The sequence below is a fragment of the Notothenia coriiceps genome, unplaced genomic scaffold (assembly GCF_000735185.1).
Source record: "Notothenia coriiceps isolate Sejong01 unplaced genomic scaffold, NC01 NC01_scaffold00031885, whole genome shotgun sequence".
Lineage (NCBI taxonomy): Eukaryota > Metazoa > Chordata > Actinopteri > Perciformes > Nototheniidae > Notothenia > Notothenia coriiceps.
In genome coordinates, this window is record NW_011364586.1 from 184,836 (window position 1) to 206,368 (window position 21,533).

At 39.5% G+C, this 21,533-nt stretch overlaps 1 protein-coding gene across 6 annotated transcripts; it reads left to right on the top strand.

Moving 5' to 3' along the window:
* The first annotated feature begins 577 nt into the window (after nucleotides 1-577).
* shox (shox homeobox) lies at nucleotides 578-10,666 on the top strand. Of its 6 annotated transcripts, none has more exons than XM_010788592.1 (6): nucleotides 578-962; nucleotides 2,588-2,796; nucleotides 5,943-6,006; nucleotides 6,142-6,248; nucleotides 8,191-8,403; nucleotides 8,757-10,666. In XM_010788592.1, exons 1-6 carry the CDS (start codon nucleotides 722-724, stop codon nucleotides 8,844-8,846), a joined length of 924 nt encoding a protein of 307 aa, XP_010786894.1. In that variant the 5' UTR covers nucleotides 578-721; the 3' UTR covers nucleotides 8,847-10,666. The 6 variants fall into 6 exon arrangements, with proteins under 6 accessions (XP_010786894.1, XP_010786896.1, XP_010786895.1 ...); XM_010788594.1 differs by having other exon boundaries at nucleotides 6,163-6,248; XM_010788593.1 differs by having other exon boundaries at nucleotides 5,943-6,000.
* The last annotated feature ends 10,867 nt before the right edge of the window (nucleotides 10,667-21,533 follow it).

Sequence of the window (21,533 nt, forward strand, 5' to 3'; positions counted from 1 at the left end):
GGGTTTAGTCAGTCAATATGTTTTTCAATTAGGCTAAATAACCTCTTTTTATTTTTGTATTCATGTTTTTGAACGTGTCTTTGACCTAAGACTTGTATAATACGACATCATTTTGAAAGTACAAGTCCATTCAGCTGACACAACAGAGATTACGTATACTTTGTGGACCGAGTTGCCCATAAAATAGCTTTTAAACACATTATTCTACTCAACAAACACCAACAAATCATGGGGCAATCCCACAAACCCAGCATGTGTATCTTCTAATCGCGTTAATTGAATTTTCGCCGAATTAATTAGACATAACAGCCATATACAGCCTCCTTGCAGGGGAGAGCCACCGTAGGCATTTTAATGACCCGTAATTCAATTAACCGCCTCCATCAGCTCCATCATTGATTTGTGGAGGAAGAAGAGGAAAAAAAAGCTGCTGAAAGTTGAATTCTGCAAAGTCGAGCCGGCCTGTAATTGCTCAAGACACAGAAATCGGAGGGAAGAGGGGTGGGGGGGCTGGGCTGAGGTGGCCGTGTATAAATAGTGTGCTCTCAAATACACAGTCACAACAGCAGGAGTGATCTCACCTCCTCTCCACCCCTTCTATCTGTCGCTGCTGCCAGCCTCCAAAAAAAGAGCGTTATAGCAGTGCTGGTAGAGACACGGTGAGGTACAACTCACGGTGGATTTCCCTGACCAGGACCACTACTGAGCGACAGAGCCGACCATGGAAGAACTTACGGCATTCGTGTCGAAATCTTTCGATCAGAAAACCAAGGAGAGCAGCAAAGAGAGTATCACGTACAGGGAAGTTTTGGAGAGCGGCTTGACAAGGGCGAGGGAGCTGGGCAGCCCGGAGACAAACCTGCAGGACATTACGGAGGGCTGCCCGGCGCATCTGTTCAAGGACCACGTCGAGCTGGAAAAGGACAAACTGAAGGACTTTAGCGTTTCGAGGTCGAGCGAGGGTAAGGTTTTGATTTAATTTTAAGAAAATGTTGCCGTTTTGTGTCGGTGAAATGTCTCAAGTTCAGTTGTTTTGTATCGACAGCGACGTTTCCGCTTTTACAAATGCCCGAGAATCCGTGCGTAAAATTAGTTTACGTCACGGTTCGCGTAAAGTTAAAGTAGATTTGGAAAGTTAACGTTTTATTCTGTTGCTGCACAGATTATTTTACAAAGCAGGAGGTGGCCCCTTCGTCTGGTCGCCGTTTTAACTATTTGATGATTGTTGACAGACGTTCAGTGTTTGGCCAAACGAAAAATCATATTACCCTTTCATATCTTTTTTACAATAGTATTACATTATGGATTTGATTACCGAGTTCAACCCTATTATAGTGGCAACTTAACATTGTTTGCCAACACGAAAATATGTGGCCACTTTTCCTTACCTTTAAGGTATTCATTGCCGAAGAAAATCATAATAAAGTGTATGGGATCGTTCCTCCTCCAATGTTTCTTCTCTTATCTCTTACAATAATTTCTGAAAAATAAATATCATATGTTTGGCATCTTTTACAAGTGTAACTGAAAAACGATTGTCATCGTGTTACATTTAAAAGATTAGGCTGATGCCATAGTCGACTGCTTTTGAAAATGGAAATACTTTCAGCTGTTACATTTCTGTAATTTAAAAAATGTACCACAGAAAATGTTCTAAAGATAGATATTTTTCAAAACAAATGATGTCAATTATTTATGAAATAAAAAGTAAAGTCAAACAGCAGAACAGGACATGTTTTACTGAGCAGTCAAAAAGTCTGCAGTGTGAAGAATTTTAGACAATTATTAATTCATCCTAGCTTGTTTTTACTTTTATCTTACAGGCAAAGTGAAAATGGCTCAGTATTATTAAGCATACTATCATTCTATTTTTTTTGGTTGATATTATTGCAAGATAATAGAAGAAGACAGTTATTTATGCGATGGGATTGGCATTTAATCATTTGAAATATATAATATTAAACTAATTTTAGTCAAATAAAGTAACCTCATCTGACTACAAACATGGGACCAAACAAGCCAGTAATTGCAGCAGTTTGTTGTCATGTCGGTTTAAATAAATGTTAGTACAATATAGTACAGTATACAATGTTAGTTATGGATGAATACTATACTGACAACGTGTTACACTGAAAATACAGGCATTTTAAGGATATAATGAACAAAAGGAAATTACATTTTAGGACTGACTTTTTTTAATTAATAGCCTGAAATAACCCCAGCCTTCTTTACGGAGGTGAGTAATTAGGCCTAAATCTTTCCCATTTTGCCGAGCTTAATTCTCTGCTCTTTAAATCGCTTATCCTTATTAGGCTTACATGGCATGTAAAGACTGATTTACTTTCATATCGGCACTGACCTTACAGCACTGACTTATGGAAGCTGGAAATGCAGCCACAGGCCCCTCTCTCAGAAGAAGAAGTAGGCTGTGTAATGTGTGTGTTGCTGCCAAATTGCCAGGCCTTAGGCCCCTGACAGGGCCCAGTGCAGGGGGCCAGGACGGGGAGAGATAGTGCATGTTTCAGTAAAGTCTGGAATTTAAACGCATCTTATTTCCTTTATTTTTTAACCATGGTCCGGTTAACAGGGATATACGAGTGTAAGGAGAAAAAGGAGGACGTGAAGTCGGAGGATGAGGACGCACAGGGCAAGCTGAAGCAGCGGAGGAGTCGCACTAACTTCACCTTGGAGCAGCTCAACGAGCTGGAGCGGCTCTTCGACGAGACGCACTACCCGGACGCGTTCATGCGGGAGGAGCTGAGCCAGCGGCTGGGTCTGTCCGAGGCCAGGGTGCAGGTGAGGATCCCCTCCTTCCTCTTCCTCTCTCCCTCTTATCTGATTTATAATGCCAAACACGGCGAGGCTGCTGTGAGAGCAAGAATCGATGTTTTTCTCGTTATATTCTTGCAAGGGCTGTGTGTCAGTGTGGAAATATTCTCGGTGTTTTTGTGGTTATATTAGGATCTCTGTAAGATGTTATATTTATTCAGACTGTTATAGATCTTACACAGCAGGTGTTGATGTTTTTTTAGTGGCTTCGCAATATGTGGGAGTTGTGTTGATGATCAGTCATTGATTTATGCTCGAATAAAAAAACTAAATATTGTGCCATTTGAAAAAGACTATATGGATTTACCGAAAAGTAACACGTAATACACTGCTTGAAAAATATATAACAACTATTTAACAAAGATGCAGTTAATTGTTTCTTTTCTTTTCTGGGCAATACTGTTTTGCAGTGTGACCTCATGCTGATAATGTCTTCGAGCTTGTAAAAAAATTAAATAATAATGAAGCCCTTCATGCGTAAAACAGCGTGAGCCACATGTCATGTTTATATCATACACAAAGCTTTACTTGTTTTTTTTTCTCCAAGAGATCTCTTTGTGTTTCGTGTAACATGCAACAAAAATAAATAAAACAAATATCAATATCTAATTAGTCTTAGCCAGGATGACCTTAAAAACCTAGGAGATAAATGATGCAGCCCCTGTTGTGAGAACATCTGAAATGTTCTTATATTCCTTTGGGGATTTATAAAGTGTCTGTGGTATAGCTCACTCAATAGTTTAATTTTTGAGCAATCTATAATGTTTATTTATTTGTGGAGTCGTAATAACCCCGCAGGAAGTGGGCTAACAATTCTACTGCAACAGTTCAGTTGTACAAAATTCTGCAACAAAAGTCTCTTTTAGGATTTGTAGGCTTCCAGATTGAAATTAATCCAAATTTAGACTGAATATTTAATCACATTTACCCATGCCTTCTGTGGTGTTAACAAGTAGTTTAAAAAGGACGAAAAAGGGAACATCCATACTTTATAACAGAGTGTGAGTTCAGTGATATCCAACACGTGTGAGGTGCTGTAAATCACCCGGGATGTAACAACCTTCTGAACCTGCAGCAGTGGGCCTGCAGAGCCAACAGCCTGCGATCCCAGAAGCCTTAGGGGAGGGAGAAAAAAAAATCCAACCAATGATTAAAATGAATGAAGAGCCTGAATGGCTGCTTCAGGGGACGCACTCTTATGTCAACTCGTATCGCTCCTCATTTTCTTTGTAATATCTGCCATTGGCTTGATGTAGTGTCCCCATAAAAAAAGATTAGAAATAACTCAATTCTGGCCCAATTCTGCTGCTGCTGTTCAGCTAATCAGATGAATAAAACCCGTCATAAGACCACAGACTACTATTTTGAGCTCGGGCTTGGTTGACAATTCCGGATACCATTGCATTTATCAGCCTAATAAGTGTATAGCTATACGCGTTAAAATAATGCTTGCTGTAAATATTTGACAAAGACTCAACGCCTGCCTGTTTGTTTACCGTCATCAAAGCGACTGACAGAGCACGTTGATGGTCGGAAAAAATAAATCCTTTTAAAGGCACTTTTTTCGACTCAGGGACATGTTGTCTCCAGATTTAGTGAGAGTGAATTGCAGCAGGGTTGTTGCAGGCTGTGAACCTGCGCTCCGAGCAGCTGTCAATGAATCTAATTGAAAGTTATGAGAGCTTGGTGAGGAGCAGGCAGTAATTCAGTTAGGACTAATATCTTTGGGTTTCTGGCGCGCTGCTAAATTAAATGTCATTATTCACTGTCTCTAATAAAAAATCAAAAAGGAAATAAGATTAGGGTATTTGTGAAGCGCATCATTGAGTGGCCCTTAATGAAGAAATAACTGTCTGAACCAGTGTAGTTCACTTTGCTTAACATACTGGCACGTAATTGGAATTGATCCCGGGCCCGTCTAATATTAGCCCTGATTTATCTGAGGGATTACTGTGCGTCTATGCAGAATCACCTGGGATTTTCATAAACACCTTTTCTACCACCACTTAACGCTGTAACAGTGATCACTTAGCGCCCTTTCATTCATTACAATTTACAATATATGCCTTTACTTCCTACAATAATAATAATAATAATAATAATAATAATAATACTAATACTAATACAAATACAATAATGTTCTTTAATTGGTGAAACATGTAAAAAGTACCTTGAATTTATGCTAGTTAAATTACAATGATTAAAAAAATCAATAAATGTTATTTATTGTCCCAAATATACAATTATATTTATAAGATCAGTTTTTGAGAGATGGCAACATTATTTATTTATTATTTCACTTGACTTCGTTTGTCTCTAATGGACAGTTATTGCTCTCCCATCGACACAATGCTGAGCGCGCGCAGCTCAAAATGGCTCCACAGCACCTCTTCATCATCATCATCCTCATCATCATCAATCTGTGTGCCCTTTGTGGTCCCGCAACCAGCCGCTAATTTCGCATCTGTAAATGATAATCGTTGCGGGGGTCGAAGGGGAGGGGGGAGATAATGTGATTCACCGAGGCAAATTAGGTTGATGATGATTAACAACGGGCCGCAGCCTGAAGCTTCAAACACAGCCAGCTAATTGGAAGGTGCTCAAGGAAGTTTTCTAACCCCCCTTTTTTAAGACATCTTAAAATATCATCATTGTATTATTATTTTTAATATCTGTGGATATTTTGGTGCGATATTTTGGTTTATTATTATTATTATTTTGTATATTAACACCCTTTTCTTGTATGTCTTTTGGAGGTAAATATCACAATTATTGTGACCTTATGCTTCTGGATTTTTCTGGGTTGTTTATACAAATGTATTTAACAATTTATGGCCTACTTCCTATCATGTAAAGATTTTCAATTTTTCTCTTTATAAAATATATGCCTTTCATACAAGCAGCTAGATAATATTTAAACTGCTTATATTTAACCTTATATGGTTTATTTACTTTGGGCTTTAAATAAACGGAATGTCCATAAAAAATAATATAAGTATCCAATAGTGTACCAAATTTTGAAAAAGGAATTCAAAAACTAGATTTGTTTGTTTGTTATTTAAAACAGTGTGTATTTTTGTTTCCTTATAAATAATTTCCTTTTTCAATTACAGGTCTGGTTTCAGAACAGAAGAGCAAAGTGTCGAAAACAAGAAAACCAGATGCACAAAGGTAAATGTAAATGTCATTTTATTGCCTCTTTAATGAAAATATGTATTTGCTTTCATTTTGCAATTTCAAACTTTTCTTCTGCATGTGAACAAAAGAACCTCAAACATCTCTTATAACAACCGCTGTCTGGCTGTCTGACAGACATCTTTCCCTTCTCTCCAGGTGTGATCCTGGGCAACAGTCACCTCGACGCCTGCAGAGTAGCACCCTACGTCAACATGGGTGCCCTCCGGTTGCCCTTCCAACAGGTAGGCCACGTTCTTCTATCAGAGCTAACAAAGCTTAGAAACACAAACCCGGTCAGATTCACATGAACAAAAGTTAAACATGCAGGCTGAGTTGCAGAGAAAAAAAGATGATTACTCAGCATCTTTTAAGGCAGGGCTGAAGACAGTGGAATCTGTAGAAACAGGTCAAAGTGAGTCTGTGGTCCCCAAAGTAGGCTGTCTATATTTGTACATTCACATTAATCTATAGACCATATGCAGCTATTGCGAGACAGTGTGTGTGTGTGTGTGTGTGTGTGTGTGTGTGTGTGTGTGTGTGTGTGTGTGTGTGTGTGTGTGTGTGTGTGTGTGTGTGTGTGTGTGTGTGTGTGTGTGTGAGACCTCAGTGCACCTTTCACCTCCTGGCCGTGTGCAGAGGGCTGAGCTTCAGGGAGAGGTGGACAGACATTTGATCTGCTGAGATCTGCTCCTGCGTCATGGCTGCTGTGTTGTCTGCTTGACCCTCGTGAAAAGCAGCGGCCTAATTAAGCCAACAGTGCGGCAGGCGAGCACATAAAAGAGATGATGAAAGCGGTGAATGGAGTGGGCTCTGATGGATATTGGCGTTGAGCTGCACTGGCAGGGGTGGAGGCTCGAGGCCTGCATACCGAGATAGGCTTGCTGTTTGAGGTTGAAATAGGCAGTGGGCAGAACGCTCAGACTGCACTGACATCACAATGCAGCATACGCATATAAAACAAGTGATGGTTAGAGGTTTGGTTGGTTAAGGTGCATGACTTGGCCCTAAAACCTTTGTGTCTCATACTTAGTAGCAACTGAAAAGTAAGGAAAATTCATTGTAATTAACATAAGAAGCTGAGATGCTTGTTTATGTTAAAATACGTATATAAGGAATCTAAAAGGACAAGATCATAAAATGTCCACCACCTGTTTTATCAGTTCCCGTCATTTCCCCTCCACAAAACCAAGTTTCAAGAATAGCATTTGTTTTTCCATCAGTGCTCATGCATTTTAATCAGATGTAACCGCACTATACATTTGGAAATTATCAGTCACAGCTACAGTTTGTTACCCGAATGTTGGTAAATGAGATGTGTGGAAACGCTGGTTGTTTGCGGGAGGTTTTGTTTGGATGCAATGGCAACGCTGCTAAGCAACGATACATTTGTGGTTTAGTTACATTTTCCCTTTCATTTAACAACTTCAACTTAAGTCATTTTCAGTCATTTTAGTCCAGTATGAAAGGGTGCAAAGTGAAAAAATTATATTTAGTCAAGTTAAAACTTTGACTTTATCCTTCTATTTTGTTTGGAGAGGAAAGCAAGGAATACTTTAGTTTCCCCACTTCTGCCTGTGGTGTTTGAAACACATGAGAAATGGCAACAGGCTCCACGCTCCCTCTGAAGTGAGTGGATGCTTAATTTTCACCTACTTCTTATAAAATAATTGCCAAGAATGTGAAAACTGATATTCTATGCTCCTTATGGTTTCTTTTTTTCCCTTGACTCAGGAATATGTCTGGATAAATATTTATAACTCCAAATATGTGAATATCTTTTTAGTGCAAAATTGTTTATTTATGCAATTGAATACATAATCAGGATAACAAGACTGCATATTTCCAAGGGTATAACGGAGTCCTCAGTCTGAATTAAACAAATCTGTTCTGGGTCCTAGAAAGACTTTGATTCTGGATGATTAAATTGGATGTGGTGTCTGAAAGCAATGTATGATTCATTAACTTTTAGAATAGCTGACATGAAAAAAGGGTAAAGCGCAGAGTGCAGCCCTAACTATTTTCTTAGAAAACACACTGTAAGCATCAGCCTTGAGGGGGTAACATTTGAGGGGGAATTTAATACTCTCAGCCTGTGAAACCTAAATCCTTAACACACATACTTACACACACACACGAGGCCCGAGGCGCCCATGCTGACTAACTTTGTGTGTTGCTGTTCTGCAGGTCCAAGCCCAGCTCCAGTTGGACGGCGTGGCTCACTCCCACCCCCACCTGCACCCTCACCTGGCTGCTCACGCTCCCTACTTGATGTTCCCTCCTCCTCCGTTCGGACTACCAATGGCATCGCTCGCCGAATCGGCCTCGGCAGCAGCGGCGGTGGCGGCAGCTGCCAAAAGCAACAGCAAGAACTCGAGCATCGCCGACCTGCGACTCAAGGCAAGAAAACACGCCGAGGCTCTGGGACTCTGACCCCTGCAGGCTGCCCCTCCGCTCGCCTGATGCCCATAATCGCCCCTCACACAAGACTGAGCCTGTGAAAGGGCCGTGACACTCACAGCTAAAACTAAACTAAACAAAAACAATGAGTGAGAATGAAAGGGAGGAACACATACAGAGAGGGGGGAGAGAGAGTGTGTGTGAAAGAGAAAGAGGGAGAACAGTGGAGGAGGAAAATAAAAGAGAAGGAGGGAGCGAAAAAATTGTCACAAAACCAGCTGCCAAAACAAACCACTTGTAGAGAACGGTAATTAAATACCAATGAAATCACCTTTTACTTTTCGCCCCAACAGGCAGGACTTCTGCGGGGCCAGTGGCTCAGTCCACTCCAGGCCCAGATCACATCCCAAGGACCGTACAAACACATGTGGATGTCTGTCTGAGGGCCAGGCCGGGGCCCGACAGACCAGAAGGCGTTAGAACAAAGCAAACGGGCAGGCAGCAGCAGGGCCCAAAGCGGAGCCGCGCTGACGCTGGCTGCCGACATGTTGACAATGCAGAGGGTTGAGCATGGGGGGGAAATAGACCCAAACACCACCTCACCGAGGCATTGGAACGGCTTACACCTTTACACCCTCCCCTCACTAGAAAAAATGAAGAAAAACATTAAAAAAGGCCATATCTGTCTCCAGTCACTGTGTTCCCTGCTGCTGCCGAGTGCATGAGCTCTAATGGAGGACTGTTGTGGGACCGTCTCCATCCACACTTGACATAAACGCTCGACAACAGTTTTTAACACTGCCATTCGACATACCCACTCCCCCCCCACCCCCTCACCCCCAACACACACAAATTGAAAGGTCTCCATTGCGGACCTTTCACTTCTTATGGACTTGTGCTATATCAAAAGCAAAAACTCATCCTTCCTTTGCTGCGGAGGGGAGACGTGTTTTATTCTGCGTTGCTGGGCGTGTGTCGGCGAGACTTGGTTTGCATTTCTCCTCACAGCGTGCACTCTCTGTCTTTATTTCTTCCCGTTTTTGTTGTGTTGTATCCTGGGTAAAGCAGTGAAGATAGCCTTTGCACTTCAGGTCTTGTATGTGGGTGTTTACAAATGGCACTACAAGCAGATACTACTTTACTAATTAAAAGGGGAAGGGGATTTGATATTGTAATGTGTTCGGCGGAAGGACACTATCTTGGATAAAGGGTAACCATGCGTTCTTTTTTTCTTTTTTGTAATTCTGAAAATATGAAGAAAGCATCAGTCAAACTGGAATGCAATGGTGTGCAGTTTAAGTGCAATACTGTAAATAGCAAAAAAGTTCAAAACAGCTAGCAGTTAATCCTTAACGATAAGGAGACCCAATGATTTTTCTTTTGGAGTGTTGAATTTCTTTACCAAACAACAGCTTTTCTACAGCAGTGTATATTTTATTGAGTTTGAGAAGAAGTCACTCATTACCAGGTGCCATATCCCATCCTCTGTATTCAAGCAGTTTAGTTTTGTAGACGCTGCAGAAACATGGGTTTGGTTCTTTATAAATAAAAAGCCTACACCACATTTGAGGATATTGTTCATAATAAACCAACAAATCAGCATTTAATTCCAAATAAAGCCGTTGTTTACACTATGATTAACTTCTGCATGTTGTATGGGACATTTCATCATTCATTTCCTAATAATTTAAACTGTATCTTACCAAGTGTTCCAGGCAAAAGAGAACATTTGATTATTTGGGTATTGAAACATTATTTTGACGACTTTTTAGCACTGCTGTCAGAGCTGCGTTAAACATATTGATCTGCTGAAGATCTATGTACCTCTAACAGTCTCCAAAAAACTATTTTCTCTGCTAACAGACCTCCATTTAGAATCGTTTATCTATGTCTCCATTTTAAATTAAACATATGGGTGTTTTATTTATTATTTTGTCTGAAAGATTATGAAAGATGAAATCGTTGAACTACAAGTGTACATTTTTACATGGCTTTGCATTTATTTTTGTATGTTTTTTTTAAGTGTTGATTTTGAATTAAGAGGTGTGGCTGTAGTGCATTGTTTGCCGAAAAAAAATGTAGCGTGTCCGAGTTTACAAACATTTCAGGGATGATTGAATTGAACAATACTCCATGGAATTTGTTGTACCCATTAAAAATGATTATCATTTCACATGCAAGCATGCCTAAACATGAATCATCGTACAGTTTGTTTTTCCCCTTTTGATTCGCAAAATATGAATGTACATCTTGTACAAGTAAACTATCAATAAAGTTATAAATATTTGTACTCGAGTTTTAAAATCTATCACTTGTTAAACTGCATGAGGAGAATTGAGTTTCATCCACAAAGGCTGCTGTGGAAACATACTTTACAACTTAGTATAAAAAACATACAATAAGGCAGTAATCCCAGGAAATGAGAGAATTAAAGACAGAATTATCCACATTTTCATGACAGAAACAGAAGTCCAGACTTAAACGCTGGGACTATTTACGCCCTGATTCAGATTCATGCTCTCTCCATGTCTCACACCGTGTTGTGGCTGACGCTCAGCAACCGTCTCAACCTGAGGATCAATATCAATATCAGTCTGGAGTTGACATTCACGTTGACTACGTCTCAGCTCATCACATCCAATCTGAGCACCAACACGGAAAATTGAGCTGCTATAAAATCCAGATGCAACCCTAATCTGCAGCCCCCGACATGGTGCATCTCTCAGCCTGTGTTCGTCAAAATGACACAGATAGGATTGGTATGGAAAGTGGGGCTGGAGCGTCGTCAAATAGAAGCAAGATGGCTGTAACCGGAGTGGGAAGCCCATAAGTGTGTATGAGAAAAGAAGGCGAGCGAGAGATTTGAGGGATACTGTATATATGACATGTAATCTCCTCTGAGCTCGGGGCTCAAAGAGCATCTTTTCTCCTTGTTTCTACGGCAATGATTAACTTTGAGCGGGTGACATGAGAAGGTCAAGAGTTGGCGTGTGTTCATCAGCATCTACATTCGAAGTCAACCACCCCACACACACACACACACACACACACACACACACACACACACACACACACACACACACACACACACACACACACACACACACACACACACACACACACACACACACACACACACACACACACACACACACACACACACACACACACACACACACACACCCTCCACTTTCCACACATACTACATTTTGCAAATCTAAAATGGTCGGCCTTCTTTCCAAATGTATTAGCTTCCTATGGGAGCTTAATTCCAGATGTGTGTACACAAAGTAATTACACCATGTGGTATAGTGGCCTATTGTCTGAACCCCATGCAGGAATTAGCCCAAATGGCGTCCCGTTGAGTGCCGTACCCCCTAGAAGGTCGCCGCGCGTTTAATTTGTACCTCGTTGCTCATACATCAAGATTGAGTGATATAGTCGCAGACTGATGGCTCCGTATTTACCCAGTGACCCCTCCGGCTGGGCCCTGCTGGGGCCAGGTCTGGAAATAACAGCATCCTTTTATGTGTACTAATAATTAACATGGCACACACGGCCATCCATCAACCAGCAATGAGCCATGGCTGCTTTGTCAACATGTTCAAGCACATAACGCTATTTATGTTGGCAACAAGTGAGACACACAATAATATATTAATAGAGGAGTGTGTGTGTATGTGTGTGTGTGTGTGTGTTTGGGGATACTAAGTAGATGGCTGTGCTTCACATTACATCTGGTTTTATTTCTTGGTGAGCTTTTGCTTTTGAATTTGTTTTGGTTGTTTTAAGTAGAGAATCAGAACACACATTTTTCTCTATTCTAGTGACTGGAGGTCAGATTCCCTAACACATTCTTTAGAAAACTGATTTCACGGTTCATGAACTGAGCTCTAATCCAAACTATGAGCACTTTTAGGTATTAAATATTGGGTTTCACCTCCAGAAAATGCAGCCCATAGGACTTTTACCTCTTCGTATATTCGACTTCCTCATCGGTCGCCCCCTTTTAATTCTCCTCGAGCACGGATTTCACAACATGCGAGTCCCAGGAGTCTGAGTCTTGGTGCTACGCTGCGCTAGCCTATCAGAGGTCAAGTGCTCAGGGGTCACGTGAAAATAGTTTTTATCACAGTTCATTCTCATAATCCTCTTTGAAATGTCACACACAACTATGATCAGACGGAATGTGAGCTGTCGTAGCCCCAACGTAAAGCTGGCAGTGGTGTGAAATGACAGAAAATGGGCCTGAGAAGACGGTGAATATTCAGCACAGAGACATGAGGCTAGAGCTTTTGTCATTCTGAATCACAATAACTTCGGGGGCTACATGCAGCAGCTCAGAAAATAAGCGTCTATTTGGTTTAGCTGAGTTTTTTTGGAGCCAACTTAGTGGTTCTTAAATCCCGAGTAAATCTTGTTCCGGCAGTTTCAGCTGTAGCTTGAAGTGAAGCCACCCAGAGAAACCTCAGCTGAAAACAATCGAGCTGAAGTGCTGAAGTCACTACGGTCGGCCGAGGATCAAAGGCCGCCTTTCATCCCCGTTTGTTTGGGCTAGACTCGAGTTCGCTTTGTTGGCTAATGCTCATAAATGTATCTGGAGTCAACAACAGTGCAGAACTATATTAAAACTAACATTTTAAGTCTGGGTCAACACTCTGACGTTCTTTTCTCTAAAGTGTCAAGAATTTAAACTTAGAAAATTGAGGGGGAAAAAAAAAAAGCAGGGCATTAAGTTCACGGTCCATTCAGCCGTTTATGTTTCACTCATTAGCAGTTCAGCTTTTGTTGTTATAATTCAAGTAGTTATCTTGTAAAAACACTGCACTTTATGTCCTATTGCGGCGTAATGTCCCATCAATTTTGGGTAATTACTGAACCTATCAGTTCCATCTACAAATACTCAAGACTTTAATGTCAACATAAATAGTATCATACAATTAACAATTAATCTTTACATCTTTTTCTGTCGTCTATCAACCTCCATCACACCCATTTATCGCGTGAACACATGTTGGTTTATTGAACTTTTATTGTGGTAACTTTAACGACAGATGTAGTAACAGATATGGGAGGGAGACTGTGTTTAAGTTGTTTTGAGCTACATGTTTTGGTTTGGTCTTTAATCTTCTGGTTAGCTCTGGTCAGATTGGGTTTCTCTGTCGGTGCCGAGTGTCTTTTTAGCTCCATCCAGTGGGCTCGGAGTATTTTTGACCAGAGCGCTTCCATCTCTGCTGGGAGGATCCACGAGGAACCGAATCAGAGGAAAGACAGAGTCACGTGGCAGCCGGGGCAACGACTATTCTCAGTTTAATCGCAATAAAAATAACCCAACAGCCTCACATAAATAAAGAATATGATGGATTTATTTAGGTAGTTCTTCCAGCCAGAGAAACACAAAATGTACCAGGACTAGATAAACATTGACTTAATAACAGTTATATTTAACAGAAGACATTTTGACTTGTCAGAGTAGGGAAAGTGAAGATGTAAATAATAACATTATTGTTGGCTGAATACCATTTAGCTGAGGCCTTGTATGTTGCATGCTGGCTCATTGTCTTACTTTCATGGATATTTGAATCATAGGGCTTGTAGATATTATTAGTTACTAATAGATGTATCTTGTTTTCAACTTAGGGTTAGGAAAGACTGTTCATACATTGAAATACATGAAAATAATTTGGAATGAAAAAGTCTAAAATGTGTTTAAAGTGAAAATGTTATTTTGTCTTTTTTTACCAATGTATTGCTTAATGCAACTACTCTAGAGGAATAATAATACTAAATTATGTTTTAAATCTACTGCAATGTTCCAGCTGTAAATCATCTCTCATAAAGTGAGTGGATCCCTCTGCTTCCTTCTGGCATGGCGAACAACTGAAAATCAAACAACCTATAGGACGGTATAAATAAAAAAAAATATATATATATATAAAAACAACTTGTATCCCAACAAGCACTGCCATCTAATATTCTTTTTTTGTTTATCCTTCATATATATTGATTTCAAAATGTAGATGTTGTGTAGAGATATACAAAAAGAGACAAGAGCAAAAGAAAACAAACAAACCCAACAATAAATAATGATGTTTTTCGTGAAATCAAGATGAAATGATCTAAAACGTTGTTGTGTTAGTTGATGGACCGGCTTCAGAAACCGTGATGACATTCAACATCAGAGTCTCGTTCCTGTTCATAAACACACATTGAGCTGCCCTCTGAGAACATATCCCTGATAAATGACGCACCATTGTTTTTCTTTCCCTGCATCATGGCAGATATGGTACAAATAAACATTCAGCAGCAATTTAAAACCGTAATTCATTTTGAAACGTCCTCCATTGAAGTTCTGAGTAACAAACACTTCACTTAGAGCTGTTCTCAAAAATATGTTTCTTAAAATGTCAACGGGCGTCTTCTTCAAAGCCTATTTTAATTACACTACTTCAAACCAGTATTTAGACAACAAATTCACCCGGGGAAAATAATCATTGCAGATTAATGTGATCAATAATCCAAACTCAACAGCAGTGTTGTTTCCAGCTGCTTGTTTTTCTGAGACTCACCGCAGACAACACGAGTCAGGTGATACCGTTCGGCTTGAATGAACAGAGTTTAGGTAATGTTCATATTTACGTTTCTTTCAATCTAAATGGGAAAGCAAATATGATTAAGTTGAGACATTGAAACAGATGTCAACAGTAAATGTTTGCGCGCCATCCCAACAGACCATCAGAGCAAATTCCAAGACTATTAGCTTTAGCACAGAAGGCCAGGAGGTCTCAAATTCACATTCCTCGTCTAAGTGCATGTCCGTCCAGTCGCACAGTGAAGAAGCAGGTGGTCCGCAGTAAAGTTTTAATTGCATTTGTCACAGAGAGCGAATTAAAAGCATCGGTAAAGTTAGACATGCAACTCTTGGTTACTGAAAGGAAATCAAAGGAAGAAATAAAAACTTATTTACGTTGGCGTTTTCAGGATAAATTGGAAATATTTCTCTAAAGTCGAGCCAAACTTTTGTGAGACTGCATGCTGAATAACTTTCCACATCATTTTTTTGGGGGCTTATTATCACACTCAGTCACCCAGAGTGCTTTATGCTAATCTGGATTTAGGTGGAGCAAAGGTCACCAAAATGATTTCTCCTTTCAACAATCTGCCTGGAGATCTTTCAGAAGCTTTTTGTTTTGATGTGGCTCGGCAAAACATCTGTTTGACGGAGAATTAGCTCTGATACATTTCCAAAGCAAGGGAAAGGGACTTTACACTTTGTTTAGGACTCTTCCACTGACAGGAGGGGCTGTAAGCATGAGCCTAGTTTTTGTGAAAATGTACTTAAAACGTCGCAATTTCATTCTAATTTGTTTTGAAAAAACATTTTGTCCACACTTATCCATAGCATGAGGAATATAGACATTTGCAAAAACGATGTTCGGGATAATTCTAGCCATTGATGATGTTGCATGTTGTTCACTGATGTTTTAAAACATAAGAATATTTTGATTGTTATTTGATTATGCACTTTTCTTTAAATCATTAAAGTCTTAAAACACACAGAAGTCATTTTATCTCATACAACTCACTAAGAAATTATGTTTATCACCGTGATGTTTTTTCCAAATGTTTTGAAATAATATATAACGTCTCCTGGAAAATGATTAATGTATCTGGATACTCACTGATTAGAAACATTGAACCTACAGGTTCAATGACACCTTAGGAAATTGCAAATTATATCTGATTGAATGCGCTGTTAGGATTTATACGGAAGAGGTTTAGGGAACTTTGATATTTTCTTTTCTTATTTCTTTTTTTAATACGTTTTGTTCATAACTCAAAACAATACATTCACATGTGGCCCTAATCCTCTTCCTTAGATTTCTAAACATTGTCATGGTCAAGTTCAGACAGTTGGTTAAAGGAACAATAGTTGGACACATGTCTGCTCACATTAAGGCACAACAGATCATCTTTTACCGCATAAACAGTTAACATGAACCATTTTCCCTCCTTAAACCTTAACCAAAGTGCTTTTGTTTCCTTAACCTAACCACATGCCAGTTTTAGGATGTGAACCTTTGGCTCTGGGGTCAGAGTCCTGCACTTTACGAGCATCCTCTAAAAAGTTGTCCATGAACATATTCCAGCCAGTGATTCTGTTTCTAACCACATCGTTATGGGGAAAACAAACGAGTAGAATATGAGAGTAGTTTGAGGGGACTTTTAGGGGTTTCCTCATCACAAGCTGTACCACGATGCATCTCAAGTCACGAACAAGTAAAACGATAAACCTGCGTTGCTGTGTGTCCTCAGCAGGGTGGCAGGGAGGAGTCTCCAGCTGAAGGAGTCTTGCAGATTCAGGGCAGTCAGACACAGTTTGAAGGAAAAAGCAAACAGCCCGCCGCTGATATTTTTGCAGGAAACCATGTTTGAGCGATCGGCTCTGTACTCTTCTCCGTTCGCCCTGCAAACAAGGAATACTTCAGGCAAAATAAGTATCTGTCATTTCCAGTGTGAGGGTCGAATGCTTTTAGATGCAAATGAAAACAATTTCCAGTTTTGGAGTCTTACTAATTAAATGGAAACATGTAAATACAGTGCAGAACACATTTGTATTGTGATCAGAATTTTGTGAGGCAACAGAAAACTTGGTGCCAGGTTTTGTCTTTCAGGTCTAAAGAGGGTATACGAAAAAGAGGATGTTGCCTGAACCTCAACGTAGGGCTGCTCAATTCATCGTATTTTTAATCGCAATTACGATTATGGCTTGCAACGATTACGAAAACAACGTAATCAAAATAAAACGATTATTTATTTTTTATTACTTTTTCTTTTTTAATTACTTTTTTTTCTTTTTGGTTTTTCAGTTGAATTATACTTAAAGTTGAGGGTAATCAACTGTTAAAAACATTACACATTTTTTTTCTCCAATAAATTGATGATTTCAAAGTAAATGGATAATCGTTTTTAATAATCGTGATATAAATTATTGACCCAAATAATCGAGATTATGATTTTTGCCATAATCGAGCAGCCCTACCTCAACATAGAACCATGAGCTGGTCAAAGATAAAGATAAAACAGTAAATGAGATTTAATATCCCTCCCTTCAGCAGGAATCATTTAACACGATTCCTCAACTGCAAATCCACAAAGAGTTTTAAGTGTGGATGAACAGATTAAGCTTTTGAGTCTCTGGTCTCAACCCAAACTTTCTAAGGCCAAAAGGTCAGACCTGACAGAGTGAATTCAGATTTGTGTCCTCAGGGAACATTTTGGTAGTAGGAAATGTGATTTACATAAAATATGGTCAGCAGCTCTCTGTGTGCAACAATGAGAACTCACTGAAGCTTTTTAGGACTGCCGTAGATCAGTTTTAATATCTAAAACCTCGGCTAACAGCTGAGAAAGACTTTTGATCCTACAATGACAGGCTTTCCAGTAACTGTGTCCATGACAGAAATGGCTGAAATGTTAAGAGCCATGCCATATCTGGGGGTTATTCATTCAAAGCTAGACAAATATTTTTCTGTAAAGAGGGCCTCGCTGACAGAATGAACTGTATCGCCTTACAAAATGTGCCCTTGTAAGTGAGTGACTGAAAGAGCCTTCATAATGTTTACCTAACGTTCAACACATACGTTACTTAAGGCGCAACATAGGCATTTATTAACAGACTGTACAAGACAAGGAGCCTTATGGGTAATAATTTCAAAGCAATGCTCCCTTTATCATGATAAATAATTTCTTTGGACACTCCCCTTGAGAATGCAACACACGCACGCACGCGCACACACACACACACACACACACACACACACACACACACACACACACACACACACACACACACACACACACACACACACACACACACACACACACTTATTTTTAAGGGACACCAATGAAATGCTGACATTAGCTTCGCCAATGATTATTAAAAAGGGGTCTTCCAGTTTGACCCTTCATATATAAATGGAATGATAATTTTCACATAGCCACACACTTGCCATCACATTAGATGTAGAGCTTTCATTTGCTAAACTCATGGCCAACATATTCACATCAGTGTTTTCCACAGAATTTGATTCTATTTGTGGGGCACCACAAAAATATCATTTACAATTTACAATTCAGGCATTTAGCAGACGCCTTATTCCAAAGCGACTTAAAATGACCAATTACAGGGACATTCTCCCTGGAGTAACCGAGGGCTACAGTAAGTGCCTTACTCAAGGGCACACTAGTAGTGGTGTTCCAGGCAGGATTTGAACTTGCAACCTTCCGATCATCAGCCCACCTCACTATCCATTAGAGTCTTAGACTACCAATAAATCAATGTATGGGAAACACTGCACATATAACATATTCACTCAAGTATTGTACCTCAAAATACCACCTAAATAAATGTACTTGTTACTTTCCACTAAAAGTGAAAAATAATGTGCTTTTTGGAAATATAACATTCAATCAGTTCCAAATGTGGTTTGTGAAATTGGATATACAATCCTATTATCGACTTGTTGATTTAGTTGTAAATAATGCATGCCTGGTACCGAACATTTATGACCTTTTTAAAAAAATGTCTACTGTTTTGTATGAGATAAAAAAAAAAGTTAAAGCCCCTCCTACCATGACAAACATATTGTAGTTACATTCCTTCATCAAAAAGCTAAATAAATAACCCTTCCAATTGTTGAACCCCTCTGTTTTGTTCACACAGTCTTCAAACTGATCAATCTGGGAGCTTGATGAGAAAATAGCTTGTACAAATTTGGGTTGAGAAACGTCCCTGCTATTGCCACTTCAGTAGAGATTCATCACGATCAGCAACAAAATGAGAAGGAATAATGCAAGTGGGACAATAAGCCAACACAATGTGTAGCAAATGAATCAGACTTGGCCGAAGGCACGCTCTGGAGAAATGATCTCATTGGACCAGACGGGTCGGGGCTCCTCTCTAATTATATCACGCTTCAACACCATGACTCCTCAGCTTTGTCCCGGCCATTAGGAAAATAAAAACGGCAACTTCTCTGACAGATATTGAGCTAGCATAAGCACTCCTGAATTCTAAGTGTAACACAGTATTTATTAAGCAACCAATTCATATTTCCTTTTTATGAATTATGCATATTTTCCTTCTAAATAGTAAACAGATGGGCAGCAGAATTATCTCAGACCATTTGAGCTCATATAATCATTTTATGCAAATCCTGATGCATTCAGATGTATGTTTACAAAACTGGCAATACAATAGTACAATTACGCTGATCTAAATAACAACATGTTTGACCTGTGATATGATCTTTGGTTTATGTGCATGCTGGAATGATGTTGCATGATTACAATTGAAATACTTATTTACAGTTTTGGAATTAAAATTCAATAAGTATACATTTGAATTCAACAGTGCTGTGTATGTTCAGTATATCACACACTTCTGCGTGACCCCGTGACCTTGTGGATGAATCAGAGCCTTCATCTGTGCTCCTATCTTCAGTCTGCTTCTATATGCATATGCAACTTTATGATATATATGAATATAAATGGCACAAAATGCATTCATGAAAACGAAACAATCCCCGTGATAGTCCGCCGTGGTCATCTCCAGCCATGTAAAATAACAATATGTCACATACACACATCTGACCTTTCACCCTGCGAGGATTTCCCTGGCAGAGTGCAATGCCTTTAGGGGGTCACCCAGACTTCCTGAACACACTCTCTGCACAATGAGTTACTTATTGCTCCGCCTGAAGGTGAAGAGCAGGAGAATATTTCATACAATAAAAGGCAAATGGGTGTATAAAGTGCCTGGGGGAAAGATAGCTTTCCTGATTGCTACTCATCTCACTGTTTCCCAGATGTTTTACGCTCCTCTGACTGGGAATCAATAGCTACACATGCCGCCCCTCAACCAGCACTGGTCTTTTATAGAACGCCTAAGGAGTAGTTGTCAGTCAATGGCAGCCTTATAAATAGACTGAGGCTGCATGCGGACAGATGGATGCTTTCCCTGTCAATTGAGCGGAGCCACAGTCCAAACAGTCGGATATTGTAGAGTTCTGCTCAGTAAGGCACCGTATGAATACAACTTTCCTGCAAAAACATGTAGAGAAGTTCATTTAGCTTGATAAAAAAACTAGTATCACGTTCTTGTCACCCTTATAGAAGTTTTTTTTTTATAATTGTAACTAATGGTTTAATAGTGAAAAAGATCAAAGCTAAATAAACTCTATTGCGTCATCACTAAACGTTGTTTTCTTTTATGCTCACAACTCACACAAAGAATGGTTTATTAGCTATTTTTAAAGCCATTATAATATGCAAAACCCCTTTTAAATGGCCATTGGTGGAACACATCAATGTGCGTTTATTCAAGTATTTGACTTAAAGGTGTGGTAGGTAAGTTTGAGAAACCGGCTCGAGATACACTTTTTGTTATATTCCATGGAATGCTCTTAACATCCCGATAGCAATGAATATCTGAAGTGCTTTGACAAAAAATACATAAAAAAATGTCATCTGTTGAAGCCGTAGTACTGTAAAAAGCACGACCAATCATTATAAAGTAACTGGATGGCCTACCTGCCTGTCAGCATTCCATCTGTGCACAAACTTATCTTGTGTCCTCATTGGTCATGACGCGTTTGTGTGTGTTGGAGGAGGGGCTCTGCAAGGAAGTGGCAGATTTTTTCCGGCTGTGTATTTTCAAATTCTAGCGCACTCCAGCTGGTTTCTCCAAAATTACCTACCCCACCTTTAAGTACTATTTTCACATACATTGTACTTTACCTGAGTATTTGCATTTAATGCCACATATATTTTTACTCCACTACATTTTGGAGGCAATTATTGTACTTTTTACTTTACTACATTTAGTAAACACTTATTTTTATTAGCTACTTTGTTCATATGAAAAAACATCTTGTAATGCAATACATACATTTTTTATATACACAGTGTTTTAAAACATATCTAAAACTAGCTCCATATTGCCAAACTACAACATTGAAATGATTTCACATGTATTTGCGACAGATGAAAACCGAATAATATTATTCTACAACACTGTAAAAAAGAGCCATTCAGCAAAGCAAACTGAGTACTTTTACTCTTGTTAC